The following is a 25004-nucleotide window of genomic DNA, read 5'->3' on the forward strand; positions in this document are numbered from 1 at the left end:
GTAACTTCTCCGAAGAGCTCTGAAGGCAAAGTATTTGTCTGCAGGTAAAGAGGCTCGGAAGTGGGTGTTTCAGGTCTGTGTGTGTGTGTGTGTGTGTGTGTGTGTGTGTGTGTTACCAGCGCTTGCTCTCCTTCCTTCCCCTCCCTCTTCTCCTTCTCTATCTTGTTTTTTCCTTCTCAGTTACTTTATTAAAATTGTCTCCCTGGAGGTTGATGATGCAGATCTGGTTTTCTGCCATTTTTAGCCAACTGCATAGATGAGATTAAAAAAAAAATTCAATTAATTGGTTTTGAAGATGCTGTCTTAAAAAATAAAACAAAAACAGAAAATAACGACTATGCTGATGAGGATGTGGGAAAATGCGAGCCCTGCTGTGGTTTATGGTGTTTTGAAATGGCTGCATAGCTGCGCTACCATGGAAAGTTCTATGGCAGTTCCTCAAAGCATAAAAGATAGAAGTACACATGACCCAGCCATGCCACCCCTGGTTAGACGGCCCACCCATGTTCTTAGCAACATTATTTATGATTGCTAAGACTCCAAAGAAACCTCAATATTTACTGACAAGTGAACGGAGAAATAGAATACTCTCTACACACAAATTAGAATGTGTTTATTTTGCTTTTAAAAGAAGGAAATTGGGGTTGGGGAGTTGCCCCAGTTAATAAAGAGCTTGCCATGCATGCGTGAGGACATGGTTTAGACCCCACATAAAAGAGCTGGGTGTTAGTGGCCTGGGTAGCTGCTGAAGGCGGTGACTGGGTCAGTGGCCTGGTATGCTCACGGGTCTTGTATGTGTTGGTGACCCTGGTTACCTGAAGCCCATGGTCTGAGCTGCTGCCTAAAGGCATGTTAATGTACATGGGTGCTGGAGAGCTGGCCCACCCCTTCTACAGGTGAGCTGGCCCCACCCCACTCAGGCCACTGCCTGGCTCACCTCTGCCAATGGCTTCTGGTGTAGATATATGTGGAGAAAGACTAATCCTCTGGGGCAGGTGTTGGGGAGTGATGGCCATGTGTGTGTGTGTGTGTGTGTGTGTGTGTATTTATATACACACAACTCTATTCATACACATATACTACACATATTCACAAATAAATAGTAAAGGAATTTCAACTCATGGTTTAACATATATGACTTTAAAGCTATTTTGCTAATTAAAACAAGCCCACCAAAAAGGAACAAAAAAAGTTATTGTTCACTTAGTTCAGCCCCTAAAAACTTCCCATAGAATGGTGATTTATTGATGTACAGGGGTTGGGGGGGTAGGTAACGGGAAACTGGGGAATTATTGCTTAACAGAATTTCTCATTGGGGTGATGGACACATTTTGGTGATGTGAAAATGTAATTTGGGGGGTGGCTACATGGTCCTGGCTGTCCTGGAACCTATGTAGACTAGGTTAGCCTGAACTTAGATCCACCTGCCTCTGCCTCTCTAGTGCTGGGATTAAAGGCGCCATGCCCAGCTACAATGTCACTGCTTTTAGTGCACAGACTACATACCTACAAATTTCCAAGATGGTGGATTTTGAGATGTGTGTTTTGCTCCACTAACAATAATGTTAAAGATAAAAGGGATGAAATGGTTGGGTTGGAGCTCTTTCCTTTGAACATAGAACAATCATGTTTTATAAATATAGTTATCCTAGCACACTTAACAGATTGCTGGGATAAGACAGGAACAGTAGGAAGTCATTGAGACTGAATTTAGTTGTCAGTGTGATAGTTGGTCCTGATTGACAACTTGGCAAGATTTAGAGTCACCTAGGAAGCCCCTCTGGTTGTGTCTATCTCAGTGTTTCTGTAGGGGAATAATGAGGGTGGGGAAGCCACCCTCAAAGGGCTGACACCTTCCACAGTTGGTCCAGATATAAAGAGGTCTTAAGAGGAGGCAGTGTGTGCCTACTTTTGCCACTGCTTTCTAAAGGTGGTGTCTGTCACCACTCCTGCCAACCTTTGCTAATCTGGTACTAGACTCCAACTTCTCTGGCCAGCCATTGTGGAAAGGGTGGTACTTTGTCCTTTCTAGAATAGACGCTTGTTCTGGATATACATTTGCCTTCTTTGTTCTTCTTGTTATTGCTTCTGTCAAAGTTACCGTTCACGGATTTGGAGACTTAAGCTTTTCCATGAAGCATTTGCTGGCGAAGGAACTCGCTTCACAATCAAAGAGCTGTATTGGTGGACTTGTGCCCATGGAACTCACTGGTCTTAACCATGACCCCCATCTTCCTGCAGCATCTGGCTTGGTAGAATGGTGGCACGCCCTCTTGAGGATTAGTTGCAATGCTAATCAGAGAGCAGTACCTTAACAGGGCTGGACCAGAGCTTTCCAGAGGCTCTGTGTACTCTTATTCAGCATCTAATATATGGTACTCAGGAAGAAGGGAGTAGAAATGGAGATGATACCACTTGGCAACACCCCATTGGCCTCCCAGCCAGCATCAGACTCTGCTTCTGCAACCTTCTGACAAGGGCTAAATGGGAGCTGCCAGGCTTTCAGTACCATATTGGGATTTATGAGGCTATCTACTTTGGGGACTGAGCAGCTAGTGTGGTCCCTCCTCTGCACTTCCAGGGTGTCATTGTTAGACATCTTGGTTCCTATCTTATTAAGACAATCCAATTAATGTGCTGTAGAGTATGTTGGGGTTTTGTTTATTTTGAGATAGGGTATTAATAGATAGCCCTGGCTGGTCTAGAACTCACCTTGTAGACCAGGCTGGCCTCAAACTCATAGAGATCCCACTGGCTCTTCCTCTCCAGTGCTGGAATTAAAGGCTTGCCACCCCCACCCCCTTTAGGATGTATGTGTTCATCTCGAGAACCCTGTCTTTGGAATCTGCATCCTCATCTTGTTCAGTTCAAAGTGAGTTGGTTTCTCTCGGAACCTGACTTCCCTGAAAGCTGTTATCATCGGGGTAATTTCCCTCAGAGTGTGCTTAGCAGCAGCTTTCCCAGCTAGAGGGCAAAAGCAAACTGCAGACACACCCGTGGCTCACCCTCACACAGGCAAGCACATGCTAAGATTACCAGTAAAACTCGAAACCAAAAGATATCTGGTTGAAGTTATCTGGTCTTGTCAAATGAAGGCTCTGCAACTTAATACACTTTACCTTTTGGCTTATCATACTGAATATTACGGGTTCCATCCATCTGTGTGTAGGAATGTTCATTGAGATAGCACTGAGAAGGCCCCGGGGTTACTCCCAGCTTTGACAGGGGTTGGGCCCTGTGGATTGTACTGCTTTAAATGGGTCTTCACTTTCTTCTTATCCACAGGTATTTGAACTGTCATTGTGCAAAGTGCCAGCAACTAAGTAACGAGCAGACTGCACACACTATAGTAAAGATGGGTCCTTAGACTTTATTTCCTCTCCACAGCTTAGATATCTGGGCAGAATCTGTAATATAAAAATTACAATGTGATTACATTGTATTTTTCTTTCAGTGAATAATTACAAAAAATATACAGAAAAACAAAACAAAACCCAGCATATTCCTGGTAACCTTGCACGATTAAACGTTACTTATTCCAAGTGAAAAACAAATTATTCCCAGGGCCCCATGTGCATTCATGTTTTAAATAACTTGTTATAGATTAACAGAGTGTAAGTAAGGAAGGTATTTTTTTTCTCAGCCAGGGCTTTTACTGGCAGGCTGCAATTTGTGGTTAAAAAGAAAGGATCACCGGGCAGTGGTGGCGCATGCCTTTAATCCCAGCACTTGGGAGGCAGAGGCATGTGGATTTCTGAGTTCGAGGCTAGCCTGGTCTACAAAGTGAGTTCCAGGACAGCCAGGACTACACAGAAAAACCCTGTCTCAAAAAAAAAAAAAAAAAAATGCCAGGGCCTAGCAAACACAGAAGTGGATGCTCACAGTCAGCTATTGGATGGATCACAGGGCCCCCAATGGAGGAGCTAGAGAAAGTACCCAAGGAGCTAAAGGGAACTGCAACCCCATAGGTGGAACATTATTATGAACTAACCAGTACCCCAGAGCTCTTGACTCTAGCTGCATTTGTATCAAAAGATGGCCTAGTCGGCCATCACTGGAAAGAGAGGCCCATTGGACTTGCCAACTTTATATGCCCCAGTACAGGGGAATGCCAGGGCCAAAAAGTGGGAGTGGGTGAGTAGGGGACTGGGGGGGGGGAGTGTATTGGGGACTTTTTGGATAGCATTGGAAATGTAATTGAGGAAAATACCTAATAAAAAATAATTTTAAAAAAATCAATCAGGTAATCTTACAAACAATCTTAGAAGAATCCCAAATCTAAACTTGTAGATAACCATCAGTCAGTTTTACTGTGACTCCTCAGGATGCACATCTCCTCATGAACAGTTTCTTATTAGGTCATATCAGGAAGCAGAGGGCAAAAGAGGTACAAGCAATGAATCACCACGTTGATCAGTAAGTAGCCCAGTTTTAAGAAGAGAAGCATGCCCGTTGGTGCTAGTTCGGCTGCCGTTGTTCTTGTTCCTTGACCTCAAAAACATCCCTGGCTGAACTATATCTATCAAGAGTGTGCCTTTCTGAACTTCAAATGGTTCTCCAAGATTTTCAGTGTGAAAGCCACAAACAAAAACAGCTTAACCTAGCTTTACTAACAATCTACATTTCTAAATTCTTTTTTGAGGGTGGTGGTTAAACCAACATTCTGCTCCAGCAGCAATGCTTGAAAAAGATCAGTCACTAATATTGTAAGAGCCAATGACACCATCCAGTGAGAGCTGGGAACCCCCCACCCCCTTAGAGATTTCACACTGCTCATGGATTATGAAGGATGAGCAGATCAAAGCTCCACGGTAGTATGAAGTCCTCAGAACACGTAGTTCTGGCCACTCTGCCTCTCCTAGGTGCACCCATCATGGTGGGGTGTGGGGTATTTGGTGGCCTGAGCCAATGTATGGCTCTGAGAAATTATTCCATGCAACAGATCTGGTATAAAAGGGGGGTTTTGGAGGGGTGGCTTTGGGAAGGAGGGGAGATGAGTGAGGACCTGGAGAAGCAGTAGAGACATCAGCAGAGCCATAAAGGCCAAAAGAGAGGGCAGAGAGGCAGAGAGAGGCGAGAACTGAGAAAGGGAGAGAAAGAATGCCAGGAACAGAGGGAGCTGGGATGGCATGTGGGTCCCTTTACAAACCTGCCTCATTTGGTGGCCGCAGGTCATGATGTCAACAGCTGCTAGGTCTCTGAGGGCAGGCCAATGGAATTGCCTGTACACTGACAACCTGGGCCTTGTCTAGCAATCCTTTAGAATATACATTGTATTGTAGGACAGCTCTGGAATCCTGTCTTGTACTAGACTCTTTGTGTGCTTTGTTTTTCCTCCTAACAGCTTGCAAATTCGTTTGGAAAGACAGTTTGCTAAAATGTCAGTATCGCCCGTAGATGAACTCAACTCCGGTTATACTAATTGTTCTTGTCAGACGCAGTCTGAGATGGATGTAGTCCCCTGAAGTGTCCAGGCTCTTTACCATGATTTGGAGAGACTGTAGAGAAGAAGCGTCCACTGATAATTAGCCCTGTGCTGATGCTAAATAGAGCTGCTGTGTTCTGAGCCACTCTTCTGTATAGCTCAACTTTTTAAGCTGGGCTTCATGGATTTGGAAACTGATGAAGTTAGTTTTAGGCAGAGTCCAGCGAGCTCCATGACCCTTGGGCCAAGAGCCAGGTTCTGCTCTAGAACCTCTACTCTATATCATCATGCATTTATTGCCATAAGGCTTTGTTTTAGGTCAGTAGCATTATTCACACTATTTATAGTTAAAGAACTTGAGGCTCAGAGTTAATATCTTAATCGTAGGTCATTGAAAGATATACCACTCACTAAACAAAAAACCATATGGTTCTCCGCAAAGCACATTCCTTCTTGTTCCTCCCAGGCATGTCTGTCCTATCCACATGGAGATGATTAGCTTCCCTGAACCCAGCCCACTAAACTCTCATGGGGATACTACTGGCTGTGCCCCCTAGGAATGCCCAGCAGAGTCCCCATGGCTTCTCTTAGAAAGTCATGTTTACCTTGCTTAATTTCAAAGCTCTTCCCATCAGCTCCCACTCCCCACTGCCTTCAGCAGCAATTCTTTAATCAGCAGTAATCAAACCCCACGCGTTCTCCTAATTTGAAAGAGAATAATTGTAAATGCAGATCATTTTAATCCTGAATCCCCAATGAGGTAGCTTCTTACCCAGCTCTTTTAATGGAACCTCCCAAGACTCTGAGCAAAGGTAAAACCCAGATTGACAGAGGTCTGATGACTCAGCACGTACCTCTGAGCTGGAGGCTTGGACACCCTCCAATGGCCCAATTGCTTCAAGCATCTCTTTTTGATCTGCGTTTGTTTTCTAAAGAGTAATTTTGATCTTCCAGAAGGAGACATTTGGGTTTCTTATCACTGCTAAGGTGAACGTGGGCCCTGATACCCTCCTTGTCAGTTGTGTTTGGCCCCTGTCCTCAGTAGCCCACTTAAAGATACAGTAATGGTAACTGGTTGACTGTGACTACAGTGGCAAGAGGAATAATGAGGTCTCTGCCCCATTCCCTCCAAGGCCATCTTTAGGGTCCTTGCCTGAGGCTTAGGTTCAAATCGGGAGCTTTTCTAAGTAGCCCAGGTCAAGGAATGCGTTGGCCCATGCCCACTGTATGAGCACCAGTCCCTTCTGCAAGGCAGTCGGCTAAGTTGTCAGAGCTATGTGACATCTCTCTCCCTGCTCCGCTTAGCATCAGGGCCTCAGCTTTCTCCTTATTTTCAAATGAGATTCGAGGAGAGAGCTCAGTTTCTTGGGGTCCATTGGTTCAGTAGTTTGGTATCCCAAAGGGAGGCACAGGTGTCTCTTATTCCTGCCAGGACAGTTACTTGGTTACCACACTGAATAGTACATATGGTGGCTCTTTTAGAAAATGTTACTTGGTTTTCAAACTGGATACTTACATGAGATTTGTTTTTGTTTTTGTTTTCCGCCATGCAAGTGTTTGAGAATTAAGCTTCCTCCTGATTTAGGTGGATTAAAGGGCCAATTATCTTACATAACCTAATCTCAAAGGTTCCTAGAGTTGTGTGTGAAGAACAGAACATCATTTGAGACTGCACTTGCTGCTGAGTTGGTTAAATTCCTCCTTTGTGGGAGCTATAGCTGTGGGGTGCATAGAGGAATTGCTATACCCTTTGCCTGTTGTTTAGTCTTGGTGTTGTTTCTGTATCTTCGGTGGGAGATAAGTTTAAAAGATTACTTGCTTGTGTTAGATTCACAGGGGTAACTGGATATAATGGTTTGAATGAAAATGGCCTCATAGGAAGTTGCACAATCGGAGGTGTGGCCTTGCTGGAGGAAGTGTGTGTCGCAAGAGGTTTCCAGTGCTCAGGTCAGGTCCATTGTCACTCTTTCTTCTTACTGCCCAAGGATTCAGATGTAGAACTCTCAGCTACCTCTCCAGCATCATGTCTGCCTGCATGCTGCCATGCTTCTCTCCTTGATGACAATGGGCTGAACCTCTGAACCTGTAAGCCAGCCCCAAGTAATGTTTCCCTTATAAGAGTTTCTGTGAGCCGGGCGTGGTGGCGCACGCCTTTAATCCCAGCACTCGGGAGGCAGAGGCAGGCGGATTTCTGAGTTCGAGGCCAGCCTGGTCTACAAAGTGAGTTCCAGGACAGCCAGAGCTATACAGAGAAACCCTGTCTCGAAAAAAAAAAAAAAAAAAAGAGTTTCTGTGGTCCTGGTGTCTCTTCACAGCAATAAAACTGTTGGGAGGTTTTCTTTACCCTGAGTCTCCTAAGGGACCAAGGTTATTGCTGCTTTAGGCACACCCACTTCTGGCCTTGTGGCAATGAATGAGTAAATGAAGTATTCTTGGGTCCGAGGATAGTTAACTCAGTCACTGAATGCCTCCCAGCATGCACCAGGCCCTGGGTTCAATCCTTAATCCCTCCTGGGTAGTTCCTCTCCCTTCAGATTCTACTTGCTGATGAGGGCCTCTCAGACTCTGCCACCCTGACCTACTGGATAGACATTTATTTTTAGACTGAGGTGCATCCAGTGAAAAGAACTCTCAGGAGCCCAGCTAAATGAATCATTTTTTCTCTAGGACATTAATTTCATGGTTATTTTGAACACTGGAGATTCATAGTATCTATTAGCCAAGGCTCGGAGACTCTTTGAAGTAAAGAAACCAAGGTGACTACAGCTGAGGGATGGATTTCAGTGGCAAGTGATTGACATCCGGAGACTTAGAGATGTGGAAGAAGAGGGAAGCTCTGTGATGAAAGCGGTTTCTGCAGATATTTAAGAGGAACATGAAACCCTTAGTTCCCCAAACCTAAGAGTCAAGCTATGCGGGCAGTTTATCTATGCATGAACCTTCTAGTTGTTTGATTGAATAAGTTGTTCCTAGAAAAGTTATATTTAAATTACATTCTTTTATACACTAGACCAGTCCCTATTTTAAATCTCAGGATTCTCACTACTCGTGGAAATCTTTGATTTTGCTGTTTAAATCCTTAAATACATGCTTTTTTTTTTTTTTTTTTTTTTTTTTTTTTTTTTTTGTGGATCACGTTGACTTACATCAGACTCTTGGATTGGGTATTTCAGTTGATGCATTTTCTGACTTAGAAAATGAATAATACTGCTACCTCCTACTCCTGTCTGGGTAAAGAAGGATCGTATAGGCCCAGTTCCCTCTCTGTGCCTGTAATATCGCTTTTATAAGACTTACCAAGGTATAGGTAGAGAATCACAAATTCATATTTTGAGAAGCTTAAAATTTGGCAGGATCTGAAAGTGTTTGCCTGTAGGAAGCACAGCTTAGGATATGAATTGGAAAAACCAGGGCTGTTAGTCACACAGGCCTGTTTTCTTCAATGGAAGGAAATGAGTGGCACCCTCTCACCATGAAGCAAGCCATGAGTGAAGGCTGTCTGGCACCTTTGCTGCTCTTGGGTTAGGAGCCAACTGAGGATTAGTCCCTAATTCTGGGCTTTGTCTCTCAGTGATGAGAGCGCATCCCTGTGATGCTTTGCATGCTCCACTGACAGAATCTGTCCTTGTGCTTATCACTGCTCCTCCTCTAGGTCCCAGGCCTGAGCTCTGCTTATCAGCCAGTAGAACTCATTCTTAAAGCAAAAGTCACAGATGCTTCGACCTTGCTAGGGAGTTTCTGAGTAGGTATGCCCAAAGCTTCGTTGTGACAATTGTCATGTGGAAACCATGTCCACATGACAGTTTTACTGTGATTAAATGTGTAAAGAGAATAAACTACAAGGTCAGTCTCTAGATTTTGATCCAGCACCGGCAAAGATGGTGCTCACTTTCATTCTTATCTCTCTTGCTGCCTGTGAAGCTTTCAGGGGAAGGGGAAGAGGGAGGAGAGAAGGGGAAGGAAAAGGAGGAGGGCGAGGGGAGGGGACGGGAGGAGAAGGGGGTTGTCCTGACATTTCCTATAAGTCTCTTCTATGCTGCCTTAGATATGTAGTCATTTAATGTATAAGATAGAAATTTTGCCCCCTTTCTTAATTATGAGTTCTAGCTAACTTTTTATTATATAGACCTGACTGTATTTTAGCCGTCATTTAAGACATCATAACATTTGTTTGCACATTATCTTCCCTTTGTGCATTACAGGATTTTATCTACACACCCTCCTCTCTGTGTATTTGATAGGATTTTGTCTGTATTATATCCACCAAAAAACATTATCAGGGGCTGGGGAGAAGGACACTGGTCAGTAAAGTGCCTGCTGTTCAAGCAGGAGGACCTGTGTTTGGATTCTAAGCACCCACATCAGGAATCCAGGTTTAGTGAGAATTGCTATCTCCAAAAGGAAGATAGAGACCAGTAGGGGAAGGCGCTTGACATAAACCTCTGGCTTGTGGAAATACACGCGAGCACACACACACACACACACACACATACAAACCTTTATCTCTAGAAACTGAGAACTGTTGGTTATTAAAACAAACAAACAAACAAACAAATAGCATTAGCAGTGTGTGCACTCGAATACAGCTCTGCAATTGGTGCAGAGTGGACTTCAGTGTTACCCATGGATGTATGTAGGATGAAGAATGTAGTTTAGTCATTTATGTTAGTGGCATTTGTTTGTTACCATCCTCTCACTCCAGCAGAATTACAGGATCTGGCTTTCAGATAGCATAGGCCACTCATTTATAATCTGATGGATTATAGTTGACCACTTGCTAAAAACTATAACAAATACTTTCTAGATGTTACAATAAAGTATATTTTAAAATGGACCATGTAGTTTGAATTAAAATGGCCCCCATAGACTCATATATTTGAGTGCTTGGTCACCAGAGAGAAAGAATTATTTGAAAGAATTACAAGTATTAGAAGGCGTGGCCTTGTTGGAGGAGGTGTGGCCTTGTTGGAGTGAGTTTCAAAAGCCCATGCCAGGCCTTGGCTTACCTGCTGATCAGATTGTAGGTGTCAGTCACTTCTTGAGCACCACACCTGCCTGTTGCAATGTTCTCTGCCTTGGTGACAATGACTAAGCCTCTGAAACTTGTAAACAAGCCCCTCATCAAATGCCTTCTTTTTATGAGTTGCCTTGGTCCTGACATTTAAATGACATGTTAAATGAAATTTAATAAAGATATAAATGACTGTGACACACAGAGAAAGATTTCCTTACTGTGGTCAAGTTGGAAAGAGAAACAAATAAAGGGGTCCAGTAACCCTGAGTCTTAGGAGTAACAACGTGCGCTCTGGTCTTAAGTGGAGGAAGAAGTAGAGCCCAGGGTAACGGGGATGCATAAATAAACAGGTCTGGTCAGGATGTGGTCTGTTTGGTAACTCTCTGAGCTCTGGTTCTGCAAGGTGGTGTAAAGATGTGCTTGCTGCTGTCTTTGTATGAAAGGACCAGTCTGTTATCTACAAGGTGACCAGTCCTGATCCAGAGCCAGGCCTGGATCAGGGCCTCCCTGTCAGGGATAATTGCTCTTCTTTGGAGTAAGGAGGTGTCTGTCATTCAAGGCTCTGCTGTCCAGGATCCCAGAAGACTCAAGGAAAGGTTAAGGACTAGGATGGCCTGTCTCTAGCTTTTCAGCCAAAGTAAAGAAGACATCAGGCACACAATTGAGGCGCAGGTGTCAAGTGTCTGTCCTCGGTTTAGGTACTTGTGGACTCAAGTGGAGTCATTGCTTTTCAGCAAAGCCACTTCTAAGCATCTGTTCCAATTGTATTCAGCTTAGGTAATGTGGAAATTACGAGACTCTGAAGAACCAGACTTATGTTTGTGGTTATTTTTCTTCCAGGCATCTCTAGCAGACAAAATTTATTTGTAGTTCTGTGAGAAAGAATCACTGAGGACCGTCATCCATGAAGTAGTAGACAGCCTTCCCCAGTCAGACAATCCCAGAGGTTGCTCTACTTAGCATCTAGTACAGCATTCAATGGATGCCCAAGTCTCTTGTCCATCTTTAAGGCTTAGATTGAAAGACCCCCGTAGGGAGACCCTCACTCAAATCTCGGGACCGTCGCGCACCCAGTAGGACACTGAGACCGGATCTTGTGATCACACGAGGAATTTTATTGAAAGTGAGACAGAACGAGACAGGACGAGAGCTCAGGCCAGCATGCTGGGGTCGAGACTCATGCTCCAAGCAGGAGTAGAGGAGTTTCGACCCCGGCCTGCAGTTTTACAGAGCTTTTAAAGGAAAAAACCACAAACCAGGGGAAGGGAGGGGAGATCATAAATTCTTTTAACAGTTAGATCATGTGCTACCTTAGGCAATGCTTCTGGGGCGTTGAGACATTCCACAGAGGTCGTTGGAACATTATGATTGTTCCAGGAAAGGTAAGGTATGTTCCGGGAGTGGCTGAGGTCTGAGGACCAGGTGTTTATGACTCAAGTGTTTATGACCTTAACAGGTTGCCAGGAATTTTCCACTCTTCATTCCCCACTTCTTCTTGTGAAAAGCTCTAATCTTAGAGCGATTCTTCTTGTAAAACCTGGTACTGCTGCCGCAGGACCATGACCTGAACAGCACTTATTCTTTCTTTAACAAAGGTCACTAGCCTATTGAGAATACATGGTCCAAAAGTAAGTAAGAGCATAAGAATTATTAAGGGCCCAGCTAGGGTAGAGAGAAGGGTAGTAAACCATGGAGACTTATTAAACCAACTTTCAAACCATCCTTGTCTGTCTTCTCTTTCTTTTTTACGTATATCTAAGCATTCTCTAAGCTTGGCCATAGAATCCCTGATTACTCCTGAATGATCAACATAAAAGCAACATTCCTCCTTTAGGGCAGCACAGAGTCCTCCTTCTTTGAGGAATAATAAGTCCAGTCCCCTCCTGTTTTGTAATACTACTTCGGACAGGGAAGTTAAAGATTCTTCTAATTTGGTTATAGACTGTTCTATAGCTCCAAGATCAGTATCCATAGCTGTACGTAATTCTTCATAATATTGGGGGGTCTGAATCAAGGCAGCGGTACCTGTACCTACTCCAGCGGCTATTCCTAGTCCTAAAAGTACTGCCAAGGTTAAGGTGATGGGTTCTCTCTTCCAGCGGACTCGGTGATCAAACTCATCTACAAAGGAGCTATCATCATGATACAGGAGTCTAGGAACAAGTTGAACCAGAATGCAGAAATCCTTGGAACCATTAAAAACAGAAGTAGACACACAAGGAGTGAGACCTGTGTTGCAAGCCCATACTGTGTCTATGGGGGGCACTAGATACTGACCACCTTCACTAGACTGGACGTCCTGGGTCTGGTTACAGAGGTGCCGTCTGTCATGAGGCACCCGGCCTAAACAAAGTCCACTTCCTGAGACTGCTGCCAGAGTCAACTTCCTGTTCTCCCCCCAAGGGCATTGAGAGGGGTCTGAAGTTTTATTATAAATCCTGATCTGAGCAATTTCTTCATAATAAGGGGGGCTAGAGGCATAGCACAACCAGCAAGACCGAGTAATGTTGGGATTAGTACGATTGAGGACCAGGAATGCCCCTTGTATTAGGCTAAACAGGCGATTCTCAGTGTCTGGGGGCATGGGAGTGGTTAGATCCCGATCCAAGAAAGGAGTGTGAGTCTTGGCCAGATTGTCTGATGGAGACCCAGGGATGGTAGGTCTGGGAAGCGGTAATGAGGGCTTTTCGACTAGAACAGGGTTAGGTCCTACTGGTTGGCCTGGGGGGCTACTGAGGCTCAAACGAACCATGACTGACGACCCAGGCTTTCCATTATAGTCATAAAAAACTAATCCCCATCGCATGCCCCTTATCCATGCCTTGGTGTCATAATTTTTTCCTGTGTCTGTAAATTTGATCAGTACTCTATCTAGATCACTAGAGCGACAGTCAGTCCTTCTATACAGTTCCATTATGGCATGCTTTCCAGGCCCTGAGTTCTGGAAAGAGAACTCAGCCCTGTCAGGAACATGACCGCTAGCCCATTTCCAATCACCATCATTGGAAGTAACACAATTCCATTGGCCACAATAATAGGAGGCTGGCCCTCCACATAAGGACCGCTTACTGTGCTCTGGGCAGCAATAGAACCCATAGCTTCTTACTAGATTAGGGGGAGTGCTTCTAGCAGCTGGAATAATCTGTTTGAGGCAGAAGGCTAGATCTGGCCACCATGTCCCTGGTGGTGCTGTTTTGGAGGTGGTAAACAAGACCTGATCCGAATCAGGACCGAGAACTTGCCAAGTTAGAATCAGAGGCTGGTGTGGGTTGTGGTTCTTCAGGCCCAGGGTGACTCTTGCGACGCAAGCGAAGCTTAAGAGGATTGTCAGTAGTTGCCACCGTCCAGCTGTCTTCATGGTTGCCTTTATCCTGGCTAGGAGCCTTCTTGACGTGGGAGGCGTGAATCCAGGCGGCGATTCCGTCTACCTTTACTGCTGTGGGGGTTGTTAACAGCACCAGGTATGGTCCTTTCCACCGAGGCTCAAGAGTGCCGGCTTGATGTCGTCTGACAAGGACCGAATCTCCAACCTGGAACCCGTGGGGCACTGCTGTAGTCCCCGGTGCATAGGCTTCTTTGATCTGGTCCCAGATCTGTGTTCTGACAACTTCTAAGGCCTTTAAATGAGTAAACAGAGCAGAGGGTGAGGAAGAGTCAGCACAGGGATCCAATATCCCGCCAGACTCGGTCAAGGGGGGCGGTCCCCCATGCAGGATTTCATAAGGGGTGAGACCGAAACGTCCAGGTGTGTTTCGGACTCTAAGGAGCGCAAAGGGAAGGAGGGTCACCCAGTCTTTACCGCCGGTCTCAATAGCTAATTTAGTTAGGGTCTCTTTTAAGGTCCTATTCATTCTTTCTACCTGTCCTGAGCTCTGGGGTCTATAAGCACAATGTAACTTCCAATCAGTCCCCAATTGTGAGGCCAATCCCTGACTTACCTGGGCAACAAATGCGGGCCCGTTGTCCGAGCCAATTACCTTGGGGATCCCAAACCGAGGCAGAATCTCCTCCAGAATTTTCTTAGCAACCACCTGGGCCGTCTCAGATTTCGTAGGAAACGCCTCAACCCATCCCGAGAAAGTATCTATAAATACTAGCAAATATTTATTACCATATTTTTCTGGCCTGATTTCAGTAAAATCAACTTCCCAGTAAGCTCCAGGGCGGTTTCCTCGTTGCCTTTTTCCTTGTTCTTTATAAGGTCGGGCAGCGTTAGTGAGCGCACAAGCCCGACAGGACTCCACTACCTGTTGTACCACCGCATTTAATCCTTGGATCTGATATCTGGAATTTTTAATAAGTTTCAAGAGTTTGTCAACCCCTAGATGGGTGAATTGATGCAGTTTCTGGACAAACTCTCTTCCCTCTTTGGCAGATAGCTCGATATGCCCTTGAGAAAAATAGGGAAGCCGGTCCGCAGTCCAGATGAGCTCCCTGATATCATATTCTTCTTTTTGGTCCTGGCGTGCTATTTGATGAGGTCCTGGCGGGGGCTCGCCTCCCCCCACCAAGACTGCTGTTTCTTGAGCAGCTTGCTTTTGGCAGACTATACAATTAGGATGAGTCACTGGTGAGGGTCCTGACGAGGGCCCACTCTTTCCTGCCAAAGCCATCACCCCCTGGGCTGCCTGCTTTGCTGCTACATCAGCCATCTGATTTCCTTGGGCCACAGGATCCTGACCTTTTTGGTGGCCTTGGCAGTGGATAATAGCCACCTTTTTTGGCAGGTGGATAGCCTCCAGGAGGGCTAGGATTTTCTCTTTGTTTTTAATATCTTTACCAGCCAAAGTGAGCAGTCCCCTTTGCTTGTAGATGGCCCCATGGATGTGGGCTGTGGCAAATGCATAGCGGCTATCAGTGTAAATATTGATTGCCTTACCTTCAGCCATCTGTAGTGCCTGGGTCAACGCCAGAAGCTCGGCCTTCTGAGCTGAAGTCCCTTCCGGAAGGCTACTTGCCCAAATTACCTGCTTTCCGTCTACCACTGCCGCTCCTGCTCTCCTTTTTCCCTCTACCACGAAGCTGCTGCCATCTGTGTACCAATTTGGCACACCCAGCCATGGTTGGTCAGTCAGATCTTTCCTTGTTCCAGCTTCTTCAGCCAACACATCGGCACATTGATGTACAGGAACAGAGTCATCCACCAAGGGGAGGAGGGTGGCAGGATTGAGGATGGCAGGTGGAGCAAAAGTCACTCGATCATTTAACAACAAGCTCTGGTAGTGGGTCATCCGGGCATTAGTCATCCACCGGTCAGGGGGCTGTCGTACAATACTCTCCAGAGCATGGGGAGCAATTATAGTCACATGCTGACCCAGAGTAAGCTTATCAGCGTCTTTAACAAGCAGGGCTACTGCAGCAATGACTTTCAGGCAGGAGGGCCATCTGCTGGCAACTGGGTCTAGCTTTTTAGATAGGTAGGCCACCGGCCGCTTCCAGGGCCCCAGAGTCTGAGTCAAGACTCCGCGGGCTACTCCAGCCCGCTCATCAACATATAGGGTGAAAGGCTTAGTCAAATCTGGCAGGGCCAGAGCGGGGGCTGCAAGCAGGGCTGCCTTTATGCTGTCAAAGGCTTTTTGGTGTTCCTCAGTCCAGGTGAATGGGACTTTTTCCTTAGTAAGTGGATATAGTGGGGCTGCCAGTGTTGCGAACCCTGGTATCCAGAGTCTGCAAAAGCCTGCCGTCCCCAGAAACTCACATACTTGGCGCGGGGTGGTGGGGGTTGGGATCAACATCACAGTCTTTTTCCGAGCCTCGGTGAGCCATCGCTTTCCTTCTCGGAGGGTGTATCCTAGGTAGGTCACCTCGGTGCGACATAGCTGAGCTTTCTTAGCCGATACCCGGTACCCCAACTCACCCAATTTATTCAGGAGCTTCTTGGTTCCATCAAGGCACAGTTCCTGAGTTGAGGCTGCAACCAGTAAGTCATCTACATACTGTAAGAGAGAAATCTGAGGGTTCTGCGCCCTAAAAGGCGCAAGGTCACGGTGGAGTGCTTCATCGAAAAGAGTAGGGGAGTTTTTGAATCCCTGGGGCAACCTTGTCCAGGTTAGCTGGCCCGTGTGTCCTCCTTCTGGGTCCCTCCACTCAAAAGCGAACAATGGCTGGCTGTTAGGGTGTAATCGAAGGCAGAAAAAGGCATCTTTTAAGTCTAGGACAGTGTACCAAGTCCGCTCTGGCGGGAGGGAACTTAATAGGTTGTAAGGATTTGGAACGGTAGGGTGAATGTCCTGTACCCTCTTATTAACTTCTCTCAAATCTTGCACTGGTTGATAATCATTAGTCCCAGGCTTCCGCACCGGCAGGAGAGGAGTGTTCCAAGGGGATTGGCAAGGCACTAGAATTTCTTGTTTCAACAGTCTCTGTATATGTGGCCGGATGCCTTCTTTAGCTTCCCTACTCATAGGGTATTGTCTGACCGAAACAGGGGAGGCATCAGCTTTTAATTCTACCACGACCGGTGGTACTTGTTTGGCTAACCCCATCCCTGCTTGCTCAGCCCAGACTCCGGAAAAAGCGGATAGCCATTCAGGGTCTGGCAATTGCTTGGGACCCTGCTCATGGAGGCGATACTCTTCTTCTAAATTTAGAACCAAACACGCTATAGGGGTCTCTCCCCAGGTGACTTCTGGCCCCTTTGAGGTGAACTGAACTTGAGCCTTAAGTTTGGTCAACAAGTCTCGTCCCAGAAGGGGTGCAGGGCACTCAGGGATCACAAGAAAAGAGTGAGTTACTTGATTTTTTCCTATTTCCAAAACTCTCTTAGTAGTCCAGGGGTAAAATTTACTGCCAGTAGCTCCTATTACCATAGTCTTCTTACTTCCTAATTGTCCTAACGGTTTAGTCAAGACTGAATGTTCTGCTCCCGTGTCTATTAAAAAATTAACAGGAGTCCCCTCCACAGAGAGTGTTACCCTAGGCTCGGGGAGGGGATCCGAGCCCCGACTCCCCTAGTCTTCTCCCAAAGTCAACACCTTGGGTCCTCTTGGCTTCTTTTTGGGGCAATCTCTGGCCCAATGTCCTTTCTCTTTACAGTAAGCACACTGGTCTTTTTCAAGTGGAAATCTCTGTTCTCCTGGAGGTCTTCTTGCCCTGTTGCCCAGGTACCCTGACTGTCCTTTCTCTGACTTTCTTTCACCTACTACTGCGGCCAAAATCCTAGTTAAGTTTCTCTCCTGGCGGCGATCACGCCGATTCTCTCTCTCTTCTATCTCTTTCTTTTCTCTCTCTTGTTTCTCTTCCTCTGTCTCTCTCTTGTGATACACTTTCTCAGCTTCCTTCACTAAATCCTGTAAAGTATAATCTTGGAGCCCCTCTAATCTCTGTAACTTTTTCTTGATATCGGAGGCTGACTGACCAATGAAAGCCATAGCCACGGCTGCTTTTTGTCCCTCTGAGGAGGGATCAAACGGTGTATACCTCCTGTAAGCCTCCATTAGTCGTTCCAAGAAAACAGAGGGCGGCTCCACTGGACCCTGAAGAACCTCTCTTACCTTGGCCAAATTGGTGGGTCGCCGTGCGGCCCCTTTGAGCCCCGCCACTAGAGTCCGGCGGTAGACCGTGAGACGCTCCCTACCTTCCGCAGTGTTGTAGTCCCAGTTGGGACGGGTCAAGGGGAAGGTTTCATTTATAAGATTGGGGAGATTAGTGGGGGTCCCATCTTGTCCTGGGACATTCTTCCTGGCTTCCAGCAGGATCCTTTCTCTCTCCTCCGTGGTGAAGAGAACCTGCAAAAGTTGTTGGCAATCATCCCAAGTGGGCTGGTGGGAAAACATGAGGGACTCGAGAAGCCCAGTCAAGCCCGAGGGATTCTCTGAAAAGGAAGGGTGATTAGTCTTCCAGTTGTACAGATCAGCTGATGAGAAAGGCCAGTACTGCAATGGGGCAAGTTCGTCGGGGCCTGGTGGGGGGCCACCAACATAGGCACGGAGGGGTAAGGTAACAGTGGAATCGGGTCCATGTCCCCCCTCCGGACTACGACCTCTCCGGCTCCGTGTCCCCGCCGCAGGCCCTACCGCTCCGTCTCTCTCAATAGGGGCCTGGGCAGGGGGTGCAGACGGCGGCGGGGTCTGGGCAGGGGGTGCAGACGGCCGTGGTAGAGGGTAAGGGGGTGGCTGTGACTCTGCCCACGGAAGGTCCTCGATCTCGGGGTAGATCTTCGGGGGTGCCGAAGGACCAGCCGAGGGGCGGGCTGGCTTAGGTTTGGTTTCTGCAACTGCTACCGTCATCTCGGAAGGTCCCACGGCCCAAGGCTTAACCCAAGGTGGGGGATTCTGGACCAGGTCCCGCCAGACGATGACATAGGGGACTTGGTCAGGATGTCCTCCTACTTCCTGAAAAACAAGGCGCTTGACAGCAAAAATAAGAGGCAGGTTAAAGGCTCCCTCCGGTGGCCAACCTACTCCGAAGGTCGGCCATTCGGAGGAACAAAAAGTCTGCCAGGGTCCCTTCTTAACATCTACTGACAGATTGTGGGCCCTAGTCCTTACTTCAGTCCAGTGATCAAGAGTCAAAGTCAAAGGGGTCGTCACTGTCTGTCCCATTTCGAGCTCGACAACACACACAATAAAAGCAGACACAAACACAAGAGAAAAGAGAAACCAAAACCGACGTTGACCATGTGTCGACCAAAGGCACTGAAAAGAGTCAGTCGGCCTAGAATCAGGACGCTGACACAGATCGTCAAGGAGAAGGACTATCTCCTGACTATTCCCACGGGGGTCCACCAAGCGTCCCTGGTCCTCCCCCTGTCCTCCTGGGACGTCTCCCAGGGCGAACGGACGGTGGACAACTGGGTACGTCTACCCTTATACACACTGCTCTCCCTCCCGGAGCGCGGTCTTGCTGAGCGTCCGCAAAACTGAAACTGCGATCGCACCAAATTTCAAAACAGAATACAGACACAGTTTTGAGACAAAACAGAGAATCTTACCTCTACGTGGGTCTAGGACCCCTGGGTGGTCGCGCAGATCCCGGACGAGCCCCCAAATGAAAGACCCCCGTAGGGAGACCCTCACTCAAATCTCGGGACCGTCGCGCACCCAGTAGGACACTGAGACCGGATCTTGTGATCACATGAGGAATTTTATTGAAAGTGAGACAGAACGAGACAGGACGAGAGCTCAGGCCAGCATGCTGGGGTTGAGACTCATGCTCCAAGCAGGAGTAGAGGAGTTTCGACCCCGGCCTGCAGTTTTACAGAGCTTTTAAAGGAAAAAACCACAAACCAGGGGAAGGGAGGGGAGATCATAAATTCTTTTAACAGTTAGATCATGTGCTACCTTAGGCAATGCTTCTGGGGCGTTGAGACATTTCACAGAGGTCGTTGGAACATTATGATTGTTCCAGGAAAGGTAAGGTATGTTCCGGGAGTGGCTGAGGTCTGAGGACCAGGTGTTTATGACTCAAGTGTTTATGACCTTAACAGGTTGCCAGGAATTTTCCACTCTTCAAGATCATTGTTCCTGGCATCAGTTAAAAATGTTTTTGAATAATTTCGTTCATTGACTAGTTATAGATTTAGGGTCTGCTCTAGGTGCTCTTTTCATTTTGATTGAAGCCTGTCCAAGAAACATGTCTAGAATAGATAGGTAGGATTCCATTGTCTTGTATTGTGACCGTGCCCTTTACCCCACAAAGCAGAGTGCAGAAAGTGCTATAACTAAGGCTGAGCACCACTGTTCTGACAGAGAGATTTCTGCTAATAATCAGATAAGGTTTTAGGAACTTACTAGTTTGTTTAAGGGGGGCGGGCACTGAGGATACTATAGTTTAAGTGCGAAAAAATTAAATACTATGAAACATTCTAATTTATCTACAAATAACTAAAATGAGGTGGTTTCTGAACTGAGGAGTCATTTTAAGAATTGGTATAGACAAATTGTCTAGTTGTAATTATGAAGTTAGCAGGATGGAATATTACCATGTGGCAGCCTCCGAGTAGAGAATGCTTTCCAGTTGTAGAAACACTGTTAGTGTCCCTTTGTTTGGCAAGAGGATTTAAATATCAGAGCCTGGCCCTATGGAAACTGTAAGTCAACAGAATTTTAAGCCCTTCACAGAAGGCGTTTTCGTTTTGTAAGTGAGTAATCTGACTCACAAAGGAGAGACACTGAAAACAAGAAAGCTGCATTTCTTTAAAAGCTGGACCTAAGCAATCCAAGGCGCTTCTTCCGGTTAGTCTCAAAGACAACTCTAGCTAGTGTGGTGATAGGAAGTCTTTCCATAAAAATCCAACATCAGCCGGGCGTGGTGGCGCATGCCTTTAATCCCAGCACTCGGGAGGCAGAGGCAGGCGGATTTCTGAGTTCGAGGCCAGCCTGGTCTACAAAGTGAGTTCCAGGACAGCCAGGACTATACAGAGAAACCCTGTCTCGAAAAAACCAAAAGAAAAAAAAAATCAAAAAAAACCAAAACAAACAAACAAACAAAAAAATCCAACATCATGAACTGTGTGTATTTTGGGTATTTTCTTGGTTGCAAAAGACATCTTGTGCTTTACCTCAAGAAAGATTAGGATGTAGGATGTAGATCTAAAACTCCCAGGCCAGGAACAGTCTGGGGCCAGTTGATTTCTGTGTGCCCTTGGCTCATGACATTAATTGTTCCTCCTGACCTTTCACCATGCCCCTAGCTTCTCTAGCCTTGCTTGTTTTTGGTTCTTGAGGCAGAGTCTCATTGGCGAAACCTATCATTTACGTAATAAATACAAACCACAGTGCTTGGCCAATTCATAAATGACTCTTTTCGAGCCTAGAGTCTTTCTGGGTTCAGTCAGCTGTGTCTGTGCATGGGGTTGTACCAAGCAGTGCAGAAATGGCAGTTGAGAGACATCTGGGCCTGAGGGTAGAGCAGAACTCCCCAGCAGGAGGTAAGGAGTAGATGAAGACATATCCTGCCTGCTACTTGAGGAAGTTGGTGGATTTTGGTTTAAAACAAATTCCTAATCTCCCTTGGAACTGAACTTTTACATAACACACACACACACTTCTCGGGTGGGACTTGAGGAAAGGGCAGTGCCCAGGACTGAAGCTGTAAACATGTTCTCTGGCCCTGAGATAATCTTCTCAGCCATTGAATTTAACATTGTCTGGGACGTACTGGAAGTGTTAGTTGATCTTACATTCTTATTTGTTTGCTATTTTTGCCTCTTTAAGAAACACAGGTTTGTGGTGTGTGTCATTGGCACAGTTTGTTATGGTAGCTTGGTTTGATAATTCATGTGGAATTTTCTTTTGAAGATATTTCTTCAAAGTATTTCAAAAGTACTTTAAATTACCAGGTCCTCATTGTTCTTTTTAATTTCCGGCAAGTACTTATTCTTTTCCACATCTTAAAAGAACTCAGCTTCAAAAGGCTAGGCTCTTAGATTTGCTTCTAAAACTGTTATTAAGTTGTTGGACTGTATACGGGCTATTTGGATATGATATAATCTGTGTTCATGGGACTTTCTGGCAAGAGAGATAGTGTCACTAATTATAAAGGAAGGATGCTTAGGCTATAAGAGATAAGAGTCAGTATACAGAATCAAAAGAATTAACTGTTTTCAACCTTATTTTGGTAAAGGAGAACTATACAATAGTAGACATCAATATTCAGATATAATATGAAGATATTTAATTACCTAAATTTAAAACTTACATGATGCACTTATAATAGTTTGGTTAAAAGTAATTAAGACCAACTATGATTAGGTAGATAATTTCTCTATCACTGTGAGTTATTTCCATCATTTTTTAATAGGCCAGAAAAAAGAGAGACGTTGTTACAGGGACCTGAAAGAACAGTCACATAACAATGCAGTTTTTGAAATGCAGGTAGTTTCACCAGTGAACTGAGAAACTCGGTTTGGTTTAGTATAACTTGGTAGCCAAGAGCCGCTGGTAGGCATGCACCCGGTGCTGACCTGAGTCCGTTGCATTTTAAGCACAGAGGCACAAGAAGCTCTGATCCAGTACATGCAAGACGCCCATTTGTGTAGAGATTTAAAAGCAATTCAGCCGGGCGTGGTGGCACACACCTTTAATCCCAGCACTCGGGAGGCAGAGGCAGGCGGATTTCTGAGTTTGAGGCCAGCCTGGTCTACAAAGTGAGTTCCAGGACAGCCAGGGCTACACAGAGAAACCCTGTCTCAAAAAAACAAAAAAAAAAAAAAAAAAAAAGCAATTCAACTTCCATCAAATTAGAGGCGTGGCTTCCATCAAACTAGAGGAGTGGCTTGTTGCCGAGGTCATTCCAGCAAGAAGGGGTACTGACACTTGAGCTTGTAAGTGTCTCAGTGAAAGCTGTAGGAACCAGAGGCATAGTCAGCCTCCAAAGGGTACCAAAGGGTACCACCTCCAAAGGGTGTCCACAGGGTACAACACTGGAAAGACCAGTGTTGATAAAGAAACCCCTTTAAGACTGTGAACAGAAGTTCCAGGAAAAAAGCCCAGCACATGTTAAAAGATTCTATGAGGCCAGTTGAATTTTGCAGTTCTTGGGCCAAATTATGTCGGACCCTTAGTAGTTGGGTCAAACTTAACGTGTTTATCAGGCAGATCCTTTTGTAATACAGTGACAGGCTTCATTGCGATTTCCTTTCATTAAATTGCACTGCGGCTACTCTAGAGCATGGTGTTTGGGGTTGGCTGATTTCATCTTCCTGGGCGATGGTCATTCATATTGGGTCCTGGAACATGAGAACTGTATTTCCTTTGTTCAAGAAGATCCTGCTCATTGTCCCCATCAGTGAACCACAGGAGTATTTGTCCCCTTAGGCTTAGCTCATGGGTCCGGATGAGGCCCATAACAGGACAGTTGTGTTTGCTGATGTCCGCTTTCCTCAGTGGTGTCAGCTGTCATCTCTGTGTAACTCTACCCTTAGCCCAGGGAAATGATGAAGTGCCTGTCTTTCCTGGAACTTGGTCACTCCGGGGGTCACACCCCAAACTGCATTGCTGGCAGGCGCTTGTCAATTCTCTGTCATTCAGTTGCGCTTATTTCACCCTTTCATGGAACATAGTTGCTTTTACTCTTTCCTTTAGCTCACAGTCTTTCTCTCTTCTCTCTGGAATGCAGGCCCCTGCCCCACCCCACCCTCCACTGGCCCCAAATCATCTCCTTCCTCTCATTTTAGCAGATTATAGTATATAGCTCTGCCTTCCTCCTAGGGCACCTCTGCTCACAAAGCCCTCTAGTCAGCTCTTCTTTACTGAGGAGTAGAAGGAAGGGGGAAGCCTGTGTGTGTCAGAGACAAGCTGAGAAGGGCTGAGCTGCCAGAGCTCTTGAGGAAGTTTTTTAGTTTCTTTTACAACCCAGCCCAGTCCCTCAGAGAAGAGCACACTCTCTTCCCCAGGAGAAGCCTGGAACTCTAGGAATGCTGACAATTTCAGGAATTCCAGGAAAGCTTGGGAGTGTACATCCAGTTCACCCATTTGGTTTCTTGGTTAGTCTCTCACAGCCAAGGCCATGCACCAAAGCTGAGATGTAAGTACTCCTTAAGGACACTGGAAAGCTCTCCCTGTGAAGTGGGCTGACACCAGCTCTAGGTGCTGGCAACAGAAAGCCTTTGAATTGAATGGGGCTAGCACAGTGGTTCTCAACCTGTGGATCTTGATCCATTTGGTGGGGGAAGGGTGTCACATATCAGATATCCTGCATATCAGTTATTTACATTATAGTTAATAACTGTAGAAAAACTACAGTTATGAAGTAGCAATGAAAATAAGTTTTATGGTTGGGGGTCACCAGAACATGAAGAAGTATACTAAAGGGTGGTAGCAATAGGAAGGTGGAGAACCACTGTTCTAGAGAGAGACTATACTTTTTAGCCCCCAGAGTCAGATATTATGCCTCTGACACATTTCAGCACGTTATAAGAGATAGCAGGGATGTAGAGGCTGTTCTTCAAAGCCTCTTTACTCTTTAAAGCCAAATTCTTAGATTTCCATAATATACTGTTTGTAAGAAAGCCTTTTCAGGGTTGTTGTTGTTGTTGTTCTAATAAAATGTAGTCTTAGTGGGAAAATGTATCTAAATTGCTCTTATGCCATTACTGGTCTTTCTATATTATTCATGTTTAATTATATATCATCTCCCTCCAGGAACAAATAACTGAACTATGATTGGCTTGTGTCAGGCTTCAAAAGCAAAGCACACTGCTGCAGCTTCCACACCATGTGTGCTTGGTGCAGAGTTGTGACACAATGGTGCTCACTGTCTCTCAGGGCTGCTTCTGAGCAGCACTGCCTGTCAACAGCTGGCCAAAGGCTAGTGAATCAGATTGCCACTTTGCAACAAACAAACAAACAAACAACCCCCAAAACCCAGTAAACAAAAAACAATGTCGCATTCCTGATGAAAGAGATTTGAAAGGGCTGGCCCTACGAATGTAGACCGGGAGATTGTACAGCCTTTAAGTATGGCTGTACCAGGTTCTGAGGAATAGGAGACACCCCTGGGCCCCCAACATTTTTCTGCCTGTCACTGGGTTTGTGTCTAGACCAATTTCTACCTTACTTTTTTTTTTTTTTTTTTTTTTTTTTTTTTTGGTTTTTTGAGACGGTTTCTCTGTGTAGTCCTGGC

General features: G+C 45.8%; 2 protein-coding genes across 13 annotated transcripts in view; one reads left to right on the top strand and one right to left on the bottom strand.

Moving 5' to 3' along the window:
- Sgms1 (sphingomyelin synthase 1) overlaps nt 1-25004 on the top strand; it is a 274571-nt gene that overhangs the window by 131235 nt on the left and 118332 nt on the right. The window lies entirely within an intron of this gene.
- LOC147000149 (uncharacterized) lies at nt 8186-18982 on the bottom strand. Its single transcript, XM_085834235.1, is given in 5 exon segments — nt 8186-8279; nt 10432-10579; nt 12465-12624; nt 14417-14932; nt 15044-18982. Coding segments are annotated over 5 exon segments (4857 nt in total).

The sequence above is a fragment of the Mus caroli genome, unplaced genomic scaffold, assembly GCF_978045245.1.
Source record: "Mus caroli unplaced genomic scaffold, Mus_caroli_1 scaffold_20, whole genome shotgun sequence".
Taxonomy (NCBI): domain Eukaryota; kingdom Metazoa; phylum Chordata; class Mammalia; order Rodentia; family Muridae; genus Mus; species Mus caroli.